General features: G+C 41.3%; 1 protein-coding gene across 2 annotated transcripts in view; it reads left to right on the plus strand.

Moving 5' to 3' along the window:
- LOC119523787 (putative ankyrin repeat domain-containing protein 26-like protein) overlaps positions 1-19,545 on the plus strand; it is a 44,315-nt gene that overhangs the window by 13,701 nt on the left and 11,069 nt on the right. Inside the window, exon 5 of one of the 2 annotated variants that reach the window (XM_037822601.1) lies at positions 11,504-11,795. The exons of the other annotated variant lie outside the window; for it this stretch is intronic. Within the exon in view, the coding sequence (XP_037678529.1) occupies positions 11,504-11,522 (19 nt within the window). The 3' untranslated portion in view covers positions 11,523-11,795. Of the gene's footprint in view, positions 1-11,503; positions 11,796-19,545 lie in introns of those variants that run through there. 2 annotated transcript variants of the gene reach the window in all.

The following is a 19,545-nucleotide window of genomic DNA, read 5'->3' on the forward strand; positions in this document are numbered from 1 at the left end:
CATCAGTAACCAAAAGAAGGTTAGAAGTTTTTAATTCTTATAAACATTGTCTAAATGTTTCTTCTGCAACTTATAACATATTACATGAATTTAATCATTTTGCCTTTTACATTGATTATTGGGGAAAACATTTTATAACATTTTAATAAAAAATATAGGTTTAAACTTGTTAGAATATTGCTAAATAATTAAAAGATTTCAGTTAATGCATCTTGAAATAGTAATAAACAATTTTTGGCAAGGATTAATGGAATGTATAGGTGTTACATTGTTTCTCTTAAAAAATGCACACAATGATTTAACTTGGCATGAATTTTGAAATTCATGAAAGTATTTTGTTTTTTTAGTTTTGTTAAATTTTTATAGCATATTGGCTCTATGAATATGATTACTATATTACTGAACAAGGTTGCAGTTATGAATAAGCTTTATAATCTTGTATAACAATTATTAAATTAGAGTATTTGAGAGGGTTTTGCTGTTTGCCATTTTATGGCTGCTTTTTATGCCCACCTTTTTATGTGCTTTAAGGTAGCGTCCTTGGTAGGTTTGGGACATATTAAGAGGATATGGGTTAAAGCTTTTGCTTTGTGCTTACAAGATATTAAGTTTTCTTTATATATTTCAGGTTTATTACAGTGATTATTAAGTAATTGATGGATATATTTATTTGAGGCATGGATAACTTAGAGAACAAATAATATTTTTATACATTTACAAAGTTTTATTTAATATAAAATGAGTCAACATAGTTTTATTTACTGGCTAAACAAGGCTGTTAAAGGGGCTTTGTGCTCATGTTACAGGTTTGTTTGTTACACTTTAAACCTATGGTTTCTATTGGAAAAGGCCTGAGCCTTATTAGGTCATCATTTAGCCAGTTTGGGTTTCATTAAGTAATCTCCCATTTAAATAAGAGTATAGGGACAGACAATAATTTAAAAGTAGAGAGTGCCTAATACAAGAATTTAAATAAACATAATAATGTTAACATAAAGTGCAAGAAGTTATTTTGATAAAAGAGACTTTTTGCATCCTACACTGATTACTCAGAAAAACACTTCTACAACCTTTTATTAAGAAATAACACCCTAATAATTTAAGGAAACTTTTTCTTAGTAAAAACAGCAGGAGACCTTAACGTGAGGAGCTTGCAGTATGGTGAGGAATCTTTATATTTGGTGAATTATTAGGCACATACAACATTGCATATTACTGCTTTGGGTGGTGGTTAAAATATTTAATGCTATTTTGTTTTATAAAACCACTTTTTTCTTTAAGTTCTGAGGTTTTGTTGTTAAGCAGTGTTATTACTAGTTTCTACTATTTTTTTTTTAACTTTGACCACAGGAATAATTGTTTTTACAAACGTTTTACAGCTTTCTATACTTTTGATGTCCTTTCAGTAATTTTAGGTTTTTGCAAGGACCCTTTTGACTAGGTTCTTTTTGACTTCTTAATTTTAAAAACTGATAGGCTAGCACATTTACATTATTATATTTTTTAATTGCTTTGGAAATTATGATATTAAAGCAGAGGTGGAAGTTCTGCATATATTTTTTAAGCTGGAACTTTTCTTTTAACTTATAGATTTCATTGTTTTTCTTGAGACAGTTTGCTATAGCTAGCCATACCACATATAAAGGCCAGCTGACTGCAGCTATAGCTTAATAACAATTTTAATGACACTTTTTAAATTTAGGCCAATTATTAAGAATAGTTTTTAGGGAAGATGTAACTGGCATGTTTTGAGAGTTTCCCACTGCTGAACAACAGCGAAAGAAATTATAAAGACAGAACATAGGAGTAGGAACTGTTTAAATGTTACTGGTTTTTTACACAAATGCAAAACTGTGCAAACTGCACAAAATTTAAAAGGAGAACTACAAAATCTGGGGTTATGGTTAGTGGGGTTCAAACCCACTGAGTTTTCATGCACAACCCTTGGATTAACTTAATTAGCCTTACTACACAATAGACTAATTGAAACAAAAGAAAGCACAGTGAACACAATAAACAAAAAAATTACACACTTACCAAGCACAGGGAAAGTCCCAACGGTAAAGCTACCTCAACTCAGATGCATTTGGCGCCCGCCTGAAGCGGGCACTTTCACCTGGACTTCCAAGTCCCGGTACTCTGGGAAAAATTTCTGGGTAGCTGAGGGGAGCTTCACAGCCCATGAGACATGGATTAGGGCATTTGAAAACATGGTTTTAAATAGTTAGGCTTGCCTGACCTCTCAATAAATAGAGAAATAAGTTTTTTTTGTTAGGGGATGTAAGAAAGGAATAAGTTTCGTTTTCACATAGAGACAGCATGGAATAAGGGAAATGGAGGCAAAACCAGTTTAAACAAGCCCCAGACAAAGAGAAGAGAGAATCTGCCTGATGTAAAGAGACATGAGGTAGTATCAGAGGCGGGAACTCACAGCAAAAAAATAAAAATTTGGGGGGGCATTGGCTAATCAGTTCAAAATCTCAATAATGAGCTAGTTGGCTCTCTGGGATTGGCTGTACAAATTAAAATCTCAAAAGATGAATTAGTTAGTGTTCTCGGATAGGCTGTAACCTCTGTAGTACCCAGTCAATGGGGAAACAGGGGAGGGACTTGCGAATTAGGAGTAGGAGATTTAAACATCGCCATTCTCTTCCTCTGGTGCGCCAGCCTTCCGCATGTTTGGCTGGACGCCCCATCTTGCAAGATCGTAAATAAATTCTTTTCTCCTCCAGAACCGAGAGAGCGTTTATTCCCTTACAGGTACCACTTTATTTCCGACAACTTGGGGGCTCGTCCGGGATCCAAAGCTTCGGAGGGGGACCCCCGAGGTGGACAAAGGGAAGGCGCGCCCCGCTGATTGAGCGGTCTCGGACTCCGCCATTGGGGGCCCATCTCCGGCAGCTAAAGGGCCCGAGGCCAGATGCTTGGATCTGCCGGTTGTGGATGAGAAAAGGGGGAAAAGAAAAGGCCTGCCTCTGGTTAACCAGGCAACTCCGTGCACGGACCAAGGTAAGGAAAGAAATATTATATTACCTTGGTGGTTAAAGCATTCTGAAAGTCTGGGGCTGATCCTGAGGGAAAGATGCCCAAACAAGACTCAGAATGGGGACATTCTGATGAGCCTAGAGCTGATCCTAAGGGAAAGATGCTCAGGCAAGACTCAGAATGGGGAATAGAGGCAGTCAGCCGGCCGGGAATAAAGGGAAGGGGGTACCTTTAGGGTCCCCGGGGAACATTCCTCTAAATAATCCATTGGGAAACATGTTAAAACATTGGGCTAAAAGTAATTGGACCAAGGGAAAGGGTAAAAGAAAATGATCAAATATTATTGTTATGTTTAGACAAAAAAAAAAAAAAAAAAAAGGCATTTTGCTGCCAAATGTATTCTGGCCAAAATATAAGGCAGATAAGAGTTGGCTTTGTGCTGACCTCGTGTGTCATGTTAATAAAAATAAACCTTTTTCCAAGGCAGAATTGAACTGTGCCATGTGGTGGCTGCAGGGAAAAAAGAAACTAAAACCTGGGATAAGCATTCCCCCACCTTATGGTTTCCCCTCCCCCACTGGGGCGGGAACCATTAAAGCCTGAGGTTTTGGTGGAAGCAGTCTATGCCCCCAGGCAATTGGAGAGCCAGTTAATGCTGACTGCTCCAGTAATTACAACCCACCAAAAGTTAAAAAAAAAAAAAAAATGGAGAGATTTCCAAAAGTTTCTGTTTCTAAAGGCTCTTAAAGAAAGGAAGGTAAGAATCATTAATAAAAAGCCTAGCAAGGCTAGCTGAATAACAATTAACTTGATTCTTAAAATCTGGTTTATGTAAATATCCCTTTCTTCAGAGAAGAAAGGGAAATGGGAAAGAGGGTGGCTATGAGAGAAAGAGAGAGACTGCATCCACCTAAAATAAAATTGGCTGTACCCATATCCCCAAAGAACGATGAAAGTTGAGGTCTGAAGTCAAGTGGTCTCAGGCTGGGAGGGTGGAGTGGCCCACATGCATGAAAAGGGTGAGTTTGCCCTGCGGGTTGAGGGTGGGCTTTCCGCCTCAATGCTCTAGAAAAGTTTTGCCGCCTCAGGACCCAGAGGGTGGAGCACATTCCCAGGGGAATGGGAAAAGCCTGGCTGCCACCCCACTGTTAGGTACAGCCTTTACCACGAAGAGGCAGAGTCTGGGTGGCACCCCGATGTTTAAGAAGGGTGGGGCCAAAAAGGTAATCTCCCCAACATCACCCCAGACTTTGAAAAGAAAAGCGCTGCCACAAAAGCCTCTAAAAAGGGTTGGACTCCCACTCCCTCAAGCCCCAAGAATACAATGTCATTCTGTTAATAACTCAGACTTTAAAAGGTCAGCTATATAAAGGAATTTTAGCCTAATATTCAGAGAAGATCCAAAAATCGATGAATGGCTGAATAAGCCATTAGAGGAAATATTCAGAGAGTCAACAAGCCAGGGAGGAAACAGACAAAAGTGAGATAGAGAAGTAATTGGAGCAGTTTAAAAAAAAAAAAAAAAGGAGGAAGGAAATTTGTAGCATGGGGTTTGTGTGATTCTCTATTCATATACTTATGTGGGGCTAAACAGGTATTAATAAATACATTTACATATTTTAGTGTGCTGTGTAATTAAGTCTAAGGCATGTGGAAGCTACATTTAAAGTCCCTTAATGTGTGTATCAGGGTATATAGAAAGTTATATGCACATTTTTTAGGACTGTATTTGGATGCATTCTGAGAGTTAAAACTTCATGAATCTAATGGGAGTTTAAGTTGTATGTTTACACAGGAATGTGGGATAGTTGTATTTGTATGTAATAAAAGCATGTAATATAATTACGTAGGAGTCTTTCAAACTGTTAAAGTTTGTCAGTGTGTAATTTAAAACTTGGCAAAAATTTCCTGTGTACTCATCTATAGTAAACTGAAGCTATTTCTTTGTGTCTTTATAGCGTATACTAGTTTGTGTGTACTCTAAAGCTGGGCAATTGTGTGCAGTTTCACAATAGTGTGAAAAATGAAAAAAAAGTGAGAAAAACTGTGTAAAAGTTTTCTATGTATGTGTAACAGTAGTGTATTGGCTATACATGCTTGTAAATGGGAATGTATGTCTGTTTCGTATGGTTATGAGTGTGTATATAAGTTATATGTGTCTGTATTCCAGATATATGAGACTGTGTATTCTTGTAAAAAGCAGAATAATTTTTCTGATATATTTTGGGCAAAAGCAAAAGGTCCATACTCAAAGTGCAAGTAAATGTTCCTATAAAAGGGTTTAAGGTTCACTAAAGCTGAATTAAACAAACTTAGAACAGTGAATGGTTCATATCTCTTCCCAGGTCTCCATTTGGTAATGCCAGGTTGCTATCTTAACATTAAGTCTAATAGGAATAAAGACACCACATATATTGTCAAATACTACACACCAAGGCTTGTCCTCCTCTCCCTGGAGAGTGGGTTTTTACTCATCTAACAGCAAAACTTGTGTGTATGTTCAGGGTATGCATATATGTGAATCACGTATATTCAAGCATCACTAAACTAGGTGTACTAAAAACTGAATTTTAAGTTAGCATTTAAGAGTGGTAAGCCTTTTTATGTTCATTAATCTTAGGTTATTGTAAATTATTGTTGTCCTTTAGTCTAATTGTTCTAGCCTGAAATGTTGGTAAGTTCTTGCTGCTCTTCATGCACATGACTTCAGGAGTGTCTGTACCTAAAGCAGGTATTAGCAGTTTTACACTAGGGGAGTCATTAGAGGGGTGCAAGCCATGTGTAATTTAGTACTTAGGCAATTACAAGGTGTAGGCCTTTGGTTTTTGGTTTGCCTTTCCCCAGGAGGACTGGAGAGCTCCCCTCCCTAGACACAAAGGATCTTTTTCTTAAGAATTATATACTGGCCTTGTCTTCTACTTTATCATCTCTCAGGTACCGTGGACTGCTGGCTCAGACCCCGCCTCTTGAATTTGCTGCCCATCGACATCAGCCTGGCAGCTGGGTTCTGATCCAGTCGTGGAAAGAATCCAAACTTCAACCGATCTGGGAAGGACCCTATCAAGTCTTGCTGACAACTGAGACGGCAGTCCGAATGGCAGAAAGAGGCTGGACTCATTACACACAAGTGAAGGGACCGGTGCCTGAACCAGACGATAAGTATCCAGCAACTCAACCTGAATCCTGGAAAGTGACTCCTACCTCAGATCCCCTAAGGATCACTTTAAATAGGCAACAGTTAAAGGAACATATTAGAAGGGAGAAAGGGCTGGATTAAACCCTATGTTTGCATTGTGCTGTGTATAGCTTAATGATGAAATTGCTTATGCTGATCATAATGTTCTATATTCAAGGAGTAACAGGTTCTGCTAAGCTGGTTATAAGTGTAGTCAAAGGCTTAAAGTCTCAAACTGTACAATTTGATGTTTGTCAAGTAATGAGCTGTAAAAATCTAAAACATCAGCAACAACTGAGGGAGGAATATAAGCATTTATGTTAGCAGACTGTTCAAATAGAAAGCAAGATTGTTGGGGGGCGAACATTTGAGAGTATAACTTATGAGACACCTAACCCCTGTTATTCTTGGAACACTGCTTGGTGGACCACACAGTATGAGGGATGGGTCTTACCCAGGTTGGAGGAAAAACCATTAAGGGAAACTTGGCTGGAATTTAACTCTCCAGTACAAATTGACCCCAAGGTCATTAGAATACTTAAGACCAAAGACTTAAAGCAAACCACAGAAATAGAGACAGGTTATGGAAATACAAATGCCTGGGTAGAATGGGGCAAACATACCATCCAGAGTCTAAACAGAAGTGACTGTTATGCTTGTACAACCAAACAACCCACTGTTCAGATTATGCCCTTCCCCTTGGGGATGAAAAAGCATGAAAGGGAGTTTAAATGTATAACACTCCTCTTTCAAAATGCTACTCCTGGTGAAAGTTGTAGTACGTTGTCCTCCCTTTTCCCTCCAGTCCAGGAGGGAAGTGTCAAAGCCATACCAGCGTCTCACCTTGGTCCCGGAAACCACTCTGCCTGTCTCTCCAGATGGGAAGAAGGGCTCCAGGATCTTGGTACCATGGCTTTGTGTACACAGGTGTGGAATGTGAGCAAGGATAGTACTGGCAACTTCTCCAGCCTAACTATACCCCGAGCAGACCTCTGGTGGTACTGTGGGAAGGGCATCCTCTGGCCAACACTACCTGAAAGGTGGGGAGAAACCTGTGCTCTGGTTCAATTGGCTATCTCATTTACCTTGGCATTTGAAAGTAATAAAGTACCAACCCAAGGCAAAGGAGAAAAGAAAAATGTACAAAGTGTACCTAGTTCCTTCAATAAAAAAATGTTTGTAGATAGTATAGGGGTTCCCCAGAAAGTTCCTAATGAGTTTAAAGCTAAAAATCAATTAGCTGCAAAATTTAAATTGTCCTTATTCTGGTGGGTCACCATCAATAAAAATGTCAATCATCAGCTAAAATTTATCAACTATACCAGGAATGTCATTAAAGAAATAGCAGAACAGTTAGATGCCACTAGCCGAATGGCATGGGAAAACAGAATGGCCCTAGACATGATGCTAGCTGAAAAAGGAGGCGTCTGTGCTATAGTTGGGGGAAATTGTCGCACATTCATCCCCAATAATACCGCACCTAATGGAACTATCACCAAAGCCCTACAAGGCTTAACAGCCTTATTTCAGAAACTAGAAAAGAATTCTAGCATTAACAACCCACTCATAGAATGGTTGGAAAATTGGTTCGAGAAATGGAAAGGAATTGCAACATCTATTTTAATTTTCCTTATCATTCCAGCCAAAATGTTTATAACAGCTGGGTGCTACATAATCCCGTGTGCTCAAAGGCTAGTTCAAAAAGCCATCAAAACCACTAGAATCAAAAATAAGAAAGATCCCTATGATGAGGAATGTAAAAAAGCCCTTAGCAAATTTGAGAATCTAAAATGTGAAAACTAAAAGTGTTTAAAAAAAAGAGGAGGGAATCTGTAAGAAAGGAATAAGTTTCGTTTTCACATAGAGACAGCATGGAATAAGGGAAATGGAGGCAAAACCAGTTTAAACAAGCCCCAGACAAAGAGAAGAGAGAATCTGCCTGATGTAAAGAGACATGAGGTAGTATCAGAGGCGGGAACTCACAGCAAAAAAATAAAAATTTGGGGGGGCATTGGCTAATCAGTTCAAAATCTCAATAATGAGCTAGTTGGCTCTCTGGGATTGGCTGTACAAATTAAAATCTCAAAAGATGAATTAGTTAGTGTTCTCGGATAGGCTGTAACCTCTGTAGTACCCAGTCAATGGGGAAACAGGGGAGGGACTTGCGAATTAGGAGCAGGAGATTTAAACATCGCCATTCTCTTCCTCTGGCGCGCCAGCCTTCCGCATGTTTGGCTGGACGCCCCATCTTGCAAGATCGTAAATAAATTCTTTTCTCCTCCAGAACCGAGAGAGCGTTTATTCCCTTACAGGTACCACTTTATTTCTGACAGGGGAGAGGGAAATTTTTAAGTAAGTGACTTGTGGCTTAGAAAATTGTTTTTTATTTTTGGAAACTATATCCTTTTTGTTGGAGGGAGTTAAGGCTAGGGCAGCTACACAGTAGGAGGTCATTCACACATTGAAGCAGCTCACTGGGATGTAAATTTAGTGTTTGCAAATCAGAGGCTAAACATTGTTAGGGATGGGATAGGTTTGTTGATAGTAAAACAGCAGCAGACAGTAATTAAAGAGTTCTTGCCTTATTCATTTATCCTCCAGTTACGCCAGGTGTGCAGGCTTCAGGTTTGTGCTGCACTCTCCTGCCCGGGAGAGGCGGGCTGGAGCAGGAGACGGGGGAGGGGCGCACAGGCAGTGAGCGGGCACGCGGGTGGGGTGAGGTAAGGAGGGGGCGGCGGCGATGGGACGAGAAGTGGGGGAAGGGGTTAATGGCGAGGGGAGGGGAGTGGAAGGGGTTATAGAAGAGTTACAAGGGGGATGATTTGCAGGATTAAAGAAGAGAAGCTGCTTAAAGGCTTTTCAGGGTTAACTTTTGTAGAGAGGAAAGCAGAAGACTTAGAAGGATTTTTTTGTGGAGGAGGAGGATTTGGTAGGAGATGACAGAGTGGCCCAAGAATAGCCGGGACCAAACAGTTTAGAAAGCTTAAGATTAAAAGCTACAGACCACTTGTTGTGCCGAATAAAATTATTAAGTTCAGCGAGAATTTGCCAATTGGAAGTGCCATTTTCTGGCTAATGTTTTTGTTGTTCTAAAGGATACTGTGGCCAAATTGTATTGGTTCTACTTCCCCTTTTAATTGAAATTTAAACATCTGAGAGGGTAGATTTAGGAGGAAATTCATCTTTGAAGCTATTGAAAAGTGACTGTATATTACCTATGATTATCTAAGAAATTCGACAGGCTTGTGATTTGTTAGGGAACTTTTGCTCATCAGAGGCTTACGGAGATCGCCCATGAGAGATATTCACGGTTTCCTGCTCCTTTAGAGGCTTACAATTTCCCTGGAGGAGGCTGACACGAATTGGGACTACGCTCGTCAGAGGCTTACGGAAATTGCCCGTGGGGGGGACCCACGGCTCCCTGCTCTTTTAGAGGCTTACAGAGACCACCCAAAACGTTGCTCAAGTGAGACTAACGGCCCAGACCCATAAGACCCGGTTGCAACAACAAAGCAGGCATCCCTGGTTTGTCATTGGGGGTCAGGAAATGCGTGCAGTCTTTTACCCAAGGCGTCCTCCGGGTTACTTTGACTGCTGCAATGGGGAAAGACACTCATGGAGTGTTGGAGAGTTTTGACTGAGCACTCAGGTTTCCTAGGCTTACGAAGCCAGGCATCGCGTTAAAGCGAGCCGAGGCGCCACCCTCAGGTGGGCCGGGATGTCCACAGGACATTGAACAAAACTCCTGAGGGGGGATCTGGGCAGAAAGACATCACTTACCTACCTAGGGCTAAATTAGTTGTAGATGTTTGAGAGCCATGAGGGTGAGCTGGCATCGCATCAAGGTGGTCTGAGTTGATGGACTCAAGCCACTGAATGCATGGAAACCTGAACGGCTGTGTAGTTTGGGGAATGGAGTTGACTGGAAGGCTGCCCCACTGTCCTGAGGGGCCAGGAAACTTAAACCTCAGTTAAACCTCCATCCCGGGTCTTCGGCACCAAATGTTAGGTCCAGAGCCATTTAAGAATCCACACAAATGCAACGAGTCATGGTTTAAGTAGAGAGTTTAAGGTTTATTAGAGTAAGAAAGGAGAAGAAACCAGGTGGGAGCCATCAGAAAAGAAAGAAAGGAAAAATGGCTCCAGCCCTCTATCTGAGAGCAGCATTTTTTAAAGGAAAAACCCTCGTTGGGTGTTGGGGGGGAAGGGTCCTGCTGAGTGTGTTCTGGGCCTCGACTGGGTGAGTGCTTATCAGTTTCTGCTGACTGGTTACTAGGGTTTTAACACATTACTCTTAATTTTCCCTTGTCCGCCCCCTGAGGTCTAGGCACCACTGTGACTGGGATTTCTAAAACAGCCTTCAACCCTTAGTTTATGGCATACCTGGTATCTATGAGATAAGCAGCAGGGCCCTTGGATCAGACATTCCTTCTATATGTTAGACTCTTTTTCTGGGGTCTGACAATAGTCAATAGGGAGTGTGCAGGGGCAGGTCAGAGAAGCCGGTGAAAACTGACAAAACCCAGCTGGGGCGAGCAGAAACTGGCTGTAAATGAGGGTGTAAAGGAAGGCCAAGCTTCTGGGTACAGCAGTTTTATAGATCACTCAGTGAACATAAGAAAACAACTACAATAGCAAGTAAAGGAATGGAAAGAAGCTACACAAACAGGCTGTAAATGACGGCTGTAAAGAGGGGCAAGCATTTGGTTACAGCTGTGTTACAAATCACTCAGTTAACGTAAGATAACAACTACAAAAAGTAAAACCACTGTAGTCAGTGGTTACAGACCTTGCACCTTGCCTGCCCTGGAGGTAACCCCAAGCAGATATTAGCTGAATGAATGAAAAAACCTTCAGTATAATCTTAGGCAAATGGCAGGACCTCCATGAATTATAGTTACTTTAATTGCTGTAAACTGCAAAGCCTGGATAAAATTATTTCTAAAATGCCTTCTAGCGTGAATATTCTATGATTAATATCCATGAATTTGAGTTTATATAGCTTTAGGGGAAACAAACACAAATGATCTTGAGGAGTAATTACAGCCAGTTTCTTAATGCTCCCTCACTTCAAAAGACAAGATGGTAACAATTTCAATTGCACGTTTGCTTGTTTGATTGGTTGCTTGATTAGTTCTACTTAACAAAGAAAATAGCTGGTCTACTTAAGACTAAAATGATGACAGTATAGACATTTCCCTCCCCACCCCCCATCCACAGTGCTATTTCTCTTCAAACGTTGACAAATCTCCCTGCCACTCTCCCTGACTTAAATGCATTATTTAGCTGACTTTTATGACTATTCTTTTATCCACTATTTCAATAATGAATTTCTTTTCTCAGTGGGAAAAACAAACATTGAAATAGAAGTGTTGGGGATGAAGAAGAATCAAAGAACAGGTTCTTGTTACTTTGACAGAAATAGACCTGAAGTGCACTCAGAACCCACCTGTCCCACGACTACCCACGAGCCAGCTGTTGGCCATGGACTGGCTTATTTTCTTCATTAAAAGCAAACAAACAAAAAACACATTCTCTCAGTAAATCTGAAGGTGTTTGCATTCACTGTCTTAGAGTTGGGAGGCATTTTTCTTGTTATGTCATGTTATGTTTTGTTATGTTTGGAGTCTGTTTGCTGCTGCAAAAGAAAAAATAAATAAATGTATTGACTCATTGCTCAGCCTGACATTTGTTAGCTCAGAGGATTTTCAGAAAAATGGCCAAAGAAAGCGTCCTTTCCTCTTTGGAGCACAATTTCCCTTGTCTGTGAGGATTTAGGAAAAGCATTCCAAGTGATACATTAAATACAGGGATTAAGGAGAGAATCTCTAAGTGCAAGCTATTTATTTGGTTCGAATGGTAGAGAATGTACTGATTGATAATGGAATTCAAAGAGGATGATCACGTGATAGACACCAGATCCTAGAATTTCTTTTGTGAGCCTCTCTTCTTCACTGGATGACAAGGGCAATGAAATAACCTGAGCCAGAATCCTACTTTAAATCGCTCCACGGACTATATAAGCTACTTGAGCAGGTGGGCTGGCAGAAATCTGATCGGGGTTTCCTGTGCAGGCCATTGGAGGGAGAGGATTAAAGCCAAGTCAGGATGATCTTTTAAGGTCCGTCCTAAATACCTCCTCTTCTGCAACACCTCCTCTCATGTCTCCAAGGCAGAATTAATAGCTCTCTCTCCATTATAGTCCAGGGAACTTAACATAGTCCTCAGTTATGACACTTCAGTATGGGTTATTTATAGAACCATCTTCCCCACTTAAGTGTGAGAATATCACAGAGGGATGCAGGGTCTTACTCATTTGTGTATCCTCCGTGAACTGCACAGAGTATTTAATAAATGCTGAATGAATGAATGAATGAATGGGAGCAACAGCTGGTATACCAGCCACTGCCTTAAGCCCTACAGCTCCATAAAGTGGGTAATTCTCATGGGGCCACCCAACTGGTAAATGAGGGAGCCAGTGTATACTCAGGTGGTTAGAGGCTGTTGCCAAAGGCATCGCATCAATAGTTCAAGAATAATGATTATGCAAAGCTCGTATGAACAAATCCAACTGACTTTTTTTTTTGGCTTTTTAAAATTTTTATTTTTTTAAATTTTTTCTATTTTATTTTGAAATAAATTCAAAGTTATAGGAACAGTTGCAAAAACAATACTAACCCCATACACAGAATTCCATCATACCCTGACCCCCTCCCCCGATAGCTCAATCCACCAACTTTAACATGCTGTCACATCACTATTTCTTTCCCTCCCTACCTCCCTCCCTATCATCCATCTATTGCTCTGTCATCTGAACATATGCGAGCTAGCTGCACACATCCTTGAACATACACTATAATTCACGTATACACTTCCCATGAACAAGAACATTCTTTTATGTAATCCCATTAAGCGCAGCTAAGAAGTACAAGAGATTCAACAATGATACAAAGCTTACATTCTATATTTCCTTTACCTTATGTCTCAACTGTGTCCCTTTGAGCCACCTGTCCTCTATCCTCCAATCCCATCCAAGTTCATCCTTGGCATCCAATCATCATCTATTTAGACTGTCTTTTTTTTTTTTTCAGTTGTGGAAACATATATACAGCCTAAATTTTCTCTACTCTTTCATATCTCACCAAGCACTGTGTCTCTTGGTTAGAGGTGGCAAGTTCATGATAGAACAAATTGTCCTCTGGATATCCTGGCAGGTTGCAAACTGCCAAACTTCACCAATGTGAAGTCTTCATCGAGTTGATCTCACATTCCTGCATAGGAACCTGATGTCACTGAGGGAGTGGACCATTGAGATGCTATACAGAATGTCAAGATGAACTTGATGGCAGAGAGAGAAGAGTCAAAATTTTTAGCTGAAATGCTTTCAATCCTCCCTGATGATGACTCTCTAGAAGGAACAGTGATACACTAAATGCCATTTTGACTACTCCAGTAAATGAACCACTTCTGGAGTGGTGGCTCCAGCTGGTGCTACTGCACAATTAAATACAGTGGTTTGTAATCATTTTCCTAGCCCATCTGGATTTTGTGTAAACCAGACCAGTGACTCGAACAAAGATGTGACAGCACTTGTGTCCCAGTTTCCTTCAAGTCTTTAATGGTGAACCAAATGTCCACAATTTCTCCTGAGATGTACTATTGCTTCTGCTTTAGGGTCTTGGCCCCTTTTGGGGATTCCACTTGGCTTTTCCCATCATAACAATCCTTGCTCCACAGGTCAGAGAATCCATGTGAGGGACCTGCCTGCTTTAAGTATTCATCCCAGTTGTACACTTGGGGGCTGCGAGAATCACCTAGCAAGTCTCATAGAAACACTGGATGCACCATGGAAAGAATTTGGATCAAAAGTCCACATCTAAGACTCCTAAACATTTCTGGGTATTACATTCTTGCCAGTGTTCTGGCAAATGGGCATGGGTGCCTTTGAAGAAAATTTGCAGAAATATTTTCTCTCTGGCCTTGTAGTAGTAGCATGGCAGGGTCCTTCCCTTAAGTTGGGAGTGGGCTCTCCATCAATCTGTGAGCTCTAGATCTGTGAGCTAACTGAGCTCTGAAAACTGGGTAAGAGACCATGGTTTCCCACCAGTCCATTTAATGGCAGCTTTCCATGTGCCAGAACTAATTTCTTTTTATTAAACGGGTCAAGAAATGCCACTAGAATCATCATGATCTATTAGCCTTAGCTCCCCAAGCTGAGGCACCTGGGCTGTTTTTCTGGCCTTGTTATCCAGCACAGTAATTAGACCTTCTTGCTTCTAAGGGCTAAGTGCTGATGCCTTCCTCTGCCATCCCAGAATCTAATCAGCCGTATAGATATTAAGGAATCCAGTCTGGTGGCTGCACCTTCCACAGTGAGTCACCCCTGGCCTGCAGATAACCACCATGTAGCTTCTAAAATATGCCCCTTCCTCACCTGTGAATTCCTTAGTGCAGGAGTGAAGTGGGCACAGGAGGGGTCCTCTGAGCCCTTTCAGGAGATGGAGTCATGGGGTACGTTCTCTGGTTTTCACATAAGCAATTTGTTCCAGCACTCCAGCTTCCCTGACCCTCCTACCTGGTCTCAGTTCTACAGGAAGGGAGAGCTGGCAGTGCACCTTATTATGGAAGGCCATTGCTGTGTCCACTATTCCAGAGGCCAACATCTCAAACTCTTAGGGTCAGCTCTGGGTGTCTATCCAGGAACTCGGATTCCAAGGCATGTGTGACTGCCCACAGTGAATTCTCTCTTCTCCAGCCTGATGCTCTGCTCCTCCTATTTTCAGTCTTGTAGTGTCAGTCAGAAGGTGAGACGTCTAAAGACATGTTGCCAACTCCAACACAGATGTCGGGGTCTCCAGCAAAGGCACGACTCACACAGGCTCTGGTGGGAAGACGTTTTACTCACATGGAGAAGAGACAGAGCAGGGCCAGCTTCACTAGTGGACGATGTTCCCCATGGCCAGTGGGTCTCATTGTCTCATTCCCAGGCCAAGCTAGGGACATGTTCTACATACGGTGCCCATCTTGTGTTTGGTGCTGCCCCAGTAGAGGAACCCCACTCTGTCCCTGCCAGGGTATGAGCTGGATGTCCTAAAACATGCCCACCAGAGCCAGACTGTCCCCAGTGAATATTTACATATACTCAGGACTATAGGGAAGGAATAGCCCATCAGTTCCCTTATTTACTAGGTGATTGTGCTTTATCCCACCAGATTGACTCACCTGGCTCTGAGCACAGGATGTCTTTGTGGGTCCCGGGGAAAGGTGGCTGGCCATGCTAGGACTGCCCCCTACCACCTGTAGTCTTAAGATCCACACCTCCCATGTGCCCACATGTGCCACGGGTGACCCTGGAGCTGCAGCTCCTGGGATACAGGTGCTTTGTTCCTCAGGGAAGGGCTTGTGCCTCCCGGCTCAGGCTGTGATGAGGCTGTGAGGGGCTTCTGCAAATTGTGAGGTCACTGCTTGGAGGATTAAATCAGCAACTCACTTACCAGCACCAATTTGCTCCCTTCTACTTTAGAGAGATGCATGATCTAAATCGCACGTCCTAGGCAGTGATTCTGCATGTTCGTGCCCAGAGTCCCCAGAAAACAGAGCTGAAGGTGGACCTTGTGTTTTGATGCTTTTCTAGGGGAAATGAGCTCTAGGAAGCAAGATGTGGTGCATTGTAGAATTGACCCCAGCTGTACAACAATAAGTTGCTCAAGCAGACTGGACATCTCCGAGGAGGCAGAATGGAATCCCATAGAAATGCCTACAGGGAGAGTAAGGGAGACACATTCACTGCCCCCATCTGCACTCAGTCTACACGGGGCTAACACTTGTGCTTCTGGTGCTTCCAGGGAGCCTCTAGTGATCCTGGAGTCCCAAGCCACTAGTTTGGCACTTCATTCAGATCTGGAAGTGGGTGGTGAGCCAGAGCATCCTCGGATCAGTTGAGGTGGACTTTGGAGCAAGAGCACTGCAGCTTCTGCTGTGGTGGGCAAGATGGTGGCCATGCTGGAGCCCAGTCCTTGCCCTGGCCCTGAGAAGATGAGCTGGTGTCCACAGTGGACACCTGGCTCTCCACCATGTGTAAGCAGCCAAGGGCAGGAAGGCAGGTGCAACTCATAGGGATCTTGCCAGGTACATAAAAAGGTTCCAGGATATGTGACGGTCTCGTTTCCCAGGACTCCTTCCACTACATTATGCAGGAATCTTATTTCTCTGACTTTATAATCTTTTCCTTCCTCTCCCATATTTAATGGTTGACAAGAACAAACTCATTTCCAGGTGAACCTTGTAAAGAATTAATATTAATATTATGTTGATCATAAAAAGACTCCTAAGAAGCTCTGATCTCATGCTCTCTAATGTTCAGGTCTTTTGTTTCCGGGGGGAGCAGTCAACAAACTTTAGTTGAGTAACCCTCTAATTTCTGTGCCCTCTAATAAACCCAAAAGCAATAGAAAAGTTTCCATTTCCCATAACAATCAATGGCTCATTAATTTTTAATCTCACTTTCCACACTTTTCCAACTGCAGCTGCTTTCCCAACTCAAAGTCTTTAGTATTTCCTCGTGCTTCTCTCCCTCACAAAGTCCAGATCTTGGATTATTACCAAAACCTACTGAAAGGACAAAGATATGCAATACTAGATATAGCAACAAACAGAAGAGAGCTAATTAGTGTCGGGATCTGGCAGGCACTTTCCTATAAATGGCCTGATTCCATCCTCACAGCAACTTGCAATTCAATAGTGTTACCCGTACTTTGAGGAGGAAAATTCAGACACACAGATAATTCTCTGGCTTTCCAACACTCATCTTTTAAATCTACAACTTCTTATCTTCTATTGGAGACTTATTTTTGTAACTTATTTCAATAAGTGTTCCATTTCTCTGGTACCATACATACACTGGCTCCTTCGTGGCTACTATCATTTTATAGATTCCCTCCCTCCCTCCCTTCCTTCCTTCCTTCTCCTTCTCTTCCTTCCTTCCCTCCCTCTCCTTTCCCTCATTCCTTCCTTCCTTCCTCTCTTTATCTTTTTCTTTTTTTTTAAATTAACATCTCTTGGCATTACACTGTAAGCTTCCTGATAACACAGACTAAGTTTATTTTGCTAATAATTGTATCCCCACTCCATATCTGTTGAATGATAAATGAATGAAGTAATCACTACAGGAAGAGACCATATAAACAAATAAATATCTCCTCTCTTATTTCTATACTGCCCCCACCCCCACCCCCACAATTAACCTTTGGGATAATTCTATAGGCTTGGTGTTAACAGTCCCCTTTCACAGACAAGGAAACAAAGACCCAGTTAATAGAAGAACCAGATTTTATAAGCAACAGGCAGGGATACTTTTTCCAGTTCTGTTTTTACTGTACCATATGTTTTCTTTTAGTAACATTTGGTCCTTGGTGTTGGAAATATGCTGGAGGCTTAAAAAATTGTTTCCTAATGGGATCTGCTTGGATGTGTCAGGTGATTGTGACATCCTTCAGCAGAGAGTGCTCTGTGGTGTGCTGATGGGATGACAGTCCTTAGAAGAGGTTATCTGATGGTTCTTGGGGAGCAATCTGTTCTAGCAGGTTTGACTGTGTTCCCAAACATGCTTTGTGTCTCCCTCCACCTCATCTGTAGCAGGTGAAGTGGGAAATTCAAGACATTTTATTGTTAGACTTTCTAACTGGGACTCATTAATAGAGTGCTCCCATTCCAGCAGCTAGAGTTAAACTTTGTCCACTATGCCAAAAGGCAAATTTTCGCTAAGGGGAGATTACTGCCTAAATTATATGTTAGGCTGTGTCTCGGGAAATGGCGTCAATTACCACAAGATCCATGGTCTGTCTGCTAGAACTTCATGACAATTGTGTGGTGCTGAGCTTCCTAAATTGCCAAGGAAGCTATTGTTTCCTCCTGATTTAAGCTACTTCCCTTTTTTGTTTGACTTAGGTCAAAGAGGTTTGATCCTTTCAATTATTAAAGCCAACCTACTTCTGTGCTTGATCAAACCAATGCCTTTTTGGGAAATTAGGATTTATTTAGACAGGAAGACAATAGGCTATTCAGTGTGAAAATGGCAAGGTTCTTTACTTTGTAACGTGGCATCCTAAAAGGTCTTGGGAGTTAAGGGCTGTAGTGTCTCTTTGCCATCTAGCAGGATACAAGATCAGCACACAAAAATCAGTAGTGTTTCTATACACTAGTAATGAGCAATCTGAGGAGGAAATCCATTTACCAAAAAAAAAAAAAAAAAAAAAAAAAAAAAATTCTATTTACAACTGTAACTAAAAGAATCAAGTATCTAGGAATAAATTCAACCATGGATGTAAAGGACCTGTATTCAAAAAATTACAAAGCATTGCTAAAAGAAATCAAAGACCTAAATAAATGGAAGGACTTTTCATGTTCATGGATTGGAAAACTAAGTATCATTAAGATGTCAATTCTACACAAATTGATTTACAGAGTCAGCACAATCCCAATCAAACCCCCAAAAGCATACTTTGAAGAAATGGATAGGTCAACTATCAAATTTATTTGGAAGGGTAAGGGGCCCTGAGTAGCCAAAAACATCTTGAAAAAGAAAAACGAAGTTGGAGGAATCACATTTCATGACTTTAAAGCATATTACAAAGTTACAGTGATCAAAACGGCATGGTACTGGATAAAGATAGACATATTAATATCAATGGAACCAAACTGAGAGTTCAGAATTGGACCCACACATTTATGGCCAATTGATTTTTGACAAGACTGTCAAGTCTACTCAACTGGGACAGAACAGTCTCTTTAACAAATGGGCCAACAAAAAGAAGACCCCTATCTCACACCTTATACAACTGCAGCCACTCCTGGGTTTTTCCCTTTTTTTTTTTTTTTTATAAAGAACCAGTCAGTCTCCAATCGCCAACCCCTGGCTTCCCCACACTGCCATGCGGCTGTGGGTCTTCTTCAGAAATGATTTTTGGCTCTCACTTCTAAATTTTGCCACCATTCCTAGTCTTCAGGCATGTTAAAGACAGATTGTTTTTCTTAAACCAGATAAGTCAGTTACTTCTGGCTAACTCTTCTGATATTCTGACCTAGGTGGTGAAAGAGGCAAAGGTGGAAGAAGATAAAAGTAGAAGAGAGCCAAATTACAGAGGCAATTGGAGAACTGGTTGCTAAGGAATTTCCAGGAAGAAAAAAAGACTTTTAAATATTATTTTGAAATAATAATAGTTATCTGAAAAGAAACTGCAATCAACCATGGCCAAAAATGTGAACTGGTTGAATGATTATAAAGAATTTTGCATATTAAGCAAAGTCAAGTCGGGCAGATTTTCAGAGGAATAAAATGCTCATAGGTAGAGCAAGTACAGGGAGCATATTAGCCCTAGCCAGGTAGA

The sequence above is a fragment of the Choloepus didactylus genome, chromosome X (genome assembly GCF_015220235.1).
Source record: "Choloepus didactylus isolate mChoDid1 chromosome X, mChoDid1.pri, whole genome shotgun sequence".
NCBI lineage: Eukaryota > Metazoa > Chordata > Mammalia > Pilosa > Megalonychidae > Choloepus > Choloepus didactylus.